We start from the raw sequence: 3,888 nt of genomic DNA on the forward strand, positions 1-3,888 counted from the left end.
CCCTAATAGACACCCTCTGCCTTGGCTGGTCGTCGCTCTTCTTTTCTTTTCTTTCCTTTCTTTCTTTCTTTCTTTCTCATTTCTTCTTCTGTTTCGTGTCTTTGTGTCTCTGTTCTTTTATGTCTAGAGGAAGGAGACGTGCTGAGAGAAGATTTGCTTGGAGTATGTAGAGATTTATATCTAGTTGGATGGATCAAGTGCAGGCGATCTTTCGCTATCGGACATGTAAGTTCAAGACGTCTCCCTCCTCTCTCGCGCTCTCTCTCCTTCTTTCTCCTCTTCTCTCTTTCTTCTTTTTTCTTCTTCTTCATTAGTTGCTCTTTACTTTCTTATCTTACCTTTCTCATCTCTCTCTTTCCGGGTGTGTATACGTCTCGGTAAGTGTGAAGTATCCTCTTTCTCTTTCTCTCTCTCTCTCTTTCACACTCTTTCTCACTCTTTCTTTCTTTTCTTTTTGTTTCTGTTTGCTGTAGTTACAGGGGGATGTGTGTGCTTTATCATATATGAGACGGTATCTAGAGAAGTATCGAGAGGATGTGCATGCAGTCTCTTTCTATGAAGAAAACTTCGGCATGCCTGCTGTAGAATATGAGTAAGTCTCTCTCTCTCTCTCCCTCTCTCTCAGCAGGGATACAGCTAGATGGATATAGATAGATTAGAGATAGGAGATAGATGGATAGAATACAGGTGGGTAATAGATAGCTTAAAGATAGAGAGGTGGGTTAAAAGAAAAGATAGATCAAAGACATCTAGATTGATGGACATGCATATAGAGGGAGTTCTGAATGGAGAAGAACGAGAAAAGTAGAAGATAAATGAATGATCGAAAGAATGAAGAGAGAGGAGAATGAAGTAGCTCTGAGTGTCTTCTTCTCCTTGGCTGGCCTTTATCTAATTGTTTGTATTCTTTTTTCTGAATGCATGCATGCACTGAGAGATAGAATAGGAGGTAGAAAGTGGGGTAATTAGAAGCGAGGACTGAGGTGTATGTACACCACACCTTCCCTATGTAGACTTCTTTGTATTATCCACTTGTCTGTCATCTGTCCCTTCTGTGCCCTCTCTTACGGTGGCGTAGATTTACAGGGATTAAGGTTTGAAAAGTTCATGATCTACTTCTTCGCTTCTAGCGCGTTCTCGTGTATAAGACGTTTCTTTTTCACTCTTTCTTTCTTTTCTTCTTCGTATACAGGAGAGTGACGGCAGTGAATGACTATAGAGCACCCGCAAAGAAGCGACAACATGCTATTGCCGTAAGGCCCATCCATAGTCCTCCCACTGACTCTTTCTTTGCTTCTCTCTCTTCGTTCTCCATACGATGCATTTCCATCTATCTATCTTTGATTTATCTATCTATATCTGATCCATCTATCTATCTATCTTTTCTTATTCTTCCTGTCTACCTTTAATCTATCTTTATTTGATCTCTCCATCTGTCTATCTATCTTTAATCTATCTCTAATCTATCTATCTATTTATCTAGAGGTCTATTATGTATGGTGTATAGTTTCTCCCTACTTTGATTTGTAGAAGACGGGTCGTTCCAGAGATCTTCATAAAGTCGGGGGTTTCTCGATCTTGCATGCATCATGGAAAATAAATTCACATTCTAGATAAGAAAACTCGAATAGATCCATCTCAGCTAGGGTGTAGATACAGATCAGACATACGTTATCATTCCGTTCTTCTCTCTTATTTCTTCGTCTTTCTTTTCTTTTTCTTCCAGGCGGCTGAGAAGATGAAGGCGACCCGACTTCAACAGGAAAGTCTTCGAGAAGTTCAAGAATTAGCAAACTATTATGAAGACCATTGCATGCGCAACTACTAAGGAGCCCACCCCTCGCCTCCATTCCTTTCTCTCCTCTTATCACCTGTCATCTCATTCCTCTCTTATGAATGAAGAGTATAGAGATATATATCGATTTCTCTCTCTCTCCCTATATATATATATATATATACATATAGCTCTTCTCTTACTCAACTATATACATGTGTATGGGTGTTCATACACAGGTTACTTTCACTTTGAGGGTGTGAAGAGGAGGTCTTGTTTTTCTTCTTCTTTCTCTTCCATTTCGAACTCCATCGGCTTATATTCGGTACTGTAGCGTGCGATTTTGGAGAAGAGAGAGATGTAGTTTTCCCTTTCTCCAGTCGGAGCTGTCTTTTCAAATCCCGCTTTCTCTGTCTCGCTCTGTCTGTTTCTCGCACTGCTATCCCCCTTTCTTCTCTCCCTCCATCTCGGGGCGTAGCAATTGAAGGATTTTTCCTTTTCTTCTATAAATCTTTCTCTTCTCTTCTATGTGAAAGCATGTTTCTCTTCTTCGCGAACCAAGGAGTCTGATAGCAATGATACATATATACATATATATCTGTATATATGTATATATCTCTTTCTTTCTCAGCTGAAGTGGTCTAGCTAGCTACAGTCTGCATGATGTGCAAAAGAAGATCGAGACCATCCTTTGATAAGAAATACACGTGGGCGCCTTGCGTCATCATGGGTAGCTAGCTATTATGAAGAGAGAAGTCTAGAGACTTAAGAAGAAAAGAGACACATTCGAGAAGGGAGTAGAGGAAACAGAAGAAGAAAGGTGTGAGGGGGAGTGTATATACACCTTCCAAGAAGGAAAGAAAGAAAGGAGTTCTTTGTGTGTGCCTATCGCCATGCACTAGTTCTCGAAACTGATCGCTTTCTCATACTCCTTTTATGACAAGAAGTACTAGACATGAGAGAGAAAAGCCATAGAACCCTACGAACGAGAAGAAGAAGAAGAAACGCCTTCTTAATGGCAGTGGAACACCTGATAGATTGAAGATAGGCAGATAGATGAAAGATAGATAGAGCGGCGTCTCGTAGTAGTAGTAGTGGTGTCTCGAGATAGGTAGAAGATAGTCATGGGCGTCGTGATAAAGCGAAAGAAAGGAATCGAGGGAGAATCGGGTGTGAGGAGGAGTCTACTGAATATATCAGCGGCTAGGGAGTAAGTGTGTAAGAAATACAATAGCTAGAGATAGGAGTAGGTACACCCAAACCAACAGGAGTAGTAGAAGTACTAGTAGTAGGAGATAGAGGAAGAGGACGTTTCTAGAAACGATGACATGTATCACATCTGTGTATAGACTTACATACTTATATCGACACTCTGTCTACATATATATATATATATATATGTATACATACATACCCAGATAGACAGACTTCTGTGTAGAACTATATATATAAAGCTAGATAGTATCTGACTGGATCTATTCCTTTCTTCTCCAACAGAAAAGAAGAGGCGAAGACACCTTGAGAGAAACAGTCAAGAGGACTACTACTAGTAGTAGGGTCAAGAGGAACAGTAGCGCGGCGAAAGAGTGATGAAGTACGTGGGGAATCCCCACCATGAGGCTCCTCTATTCTTCTCCTTCTCTCTACAAGAATTCTCATGTGTAAAGAAGCGAAAAAGAAAAACTGCCCTGTAGACAAACTTCCTCAAGGCAGTAGATACACTGCAGAGTGAGCCCTAATCGACACGGCCTATGCCAGCTAGAGAAAGAAGGAGAAGAAAAGAACTGCCCTTCTTTTCTTCATCTCCCCCGATTGGATGGAGAGATCGACAGTCCCGATGCTAGGAAATCGAGACCAGGAAACTTCATTCTGTCTAAGACAGGAGGTTTCTGTCGAATCGTCTTTTAGAAGATAGATTCATACTTGAAAAGGGAAGTTTGCAAGGGACCGTAATAGAAAACAAAAGCGAAGAGAACCTCTAGATGTAGGAGTCACGATAAACTCTCAGGTGTACATACACTACGGAGGGTAGTCATCTCTCAGAGACGTCCTTTCTCCTCCGTGTGTCCTTCGATCAAGAACTTCACCTGTATTGACGTATATATATATATATA

General features: G+C 40.9%; 1 protein-coding gene across 1 annotated transcript in view; it reads left to right on the forward strand.

Moving 5' to 3' along the window:
- CSUI_002787 (uncharacterized protein) overlaps positions 1–2,348 on the forward strand; it is a 2,906-nt gene extending 558 nt beyond the window's left edge. The window contains exons 2-5 of the mRNA XM_068062986.1: positions 128–225; positions 474–592; positions 1,193–1,253; positions 1,727–2,348. Of these exons, the coding sequence (XP_067925036.1) occupies positions 128–225; positions 474–592; positions 1,193–1,253; positions 1,727–1,828 (380 nt within the window). The 3' untranslated portion in view covers positions 1,829–2,348. The remainder of the gene's footprint in view (positions 1–127; positions 226–473; positions 593–1,192; positions 1,254–1,726) is intronic.
- Positions 2,349–3,888: the final 1,540 nt, after the last annotated feature.

Source organism: Cystoisospora suis, assembly GCF_002600585.1.
Source record: "Cystoisospora suis strain Wien I chromosome Unknown contig_1170, whole genome shotgun sequence".
NCBI lineage: Eukaryota > Apicomplexa > Conoidasida > Eucoccidiorida > Sarcocystidae > Cystoisospora > Cystoisospora suis.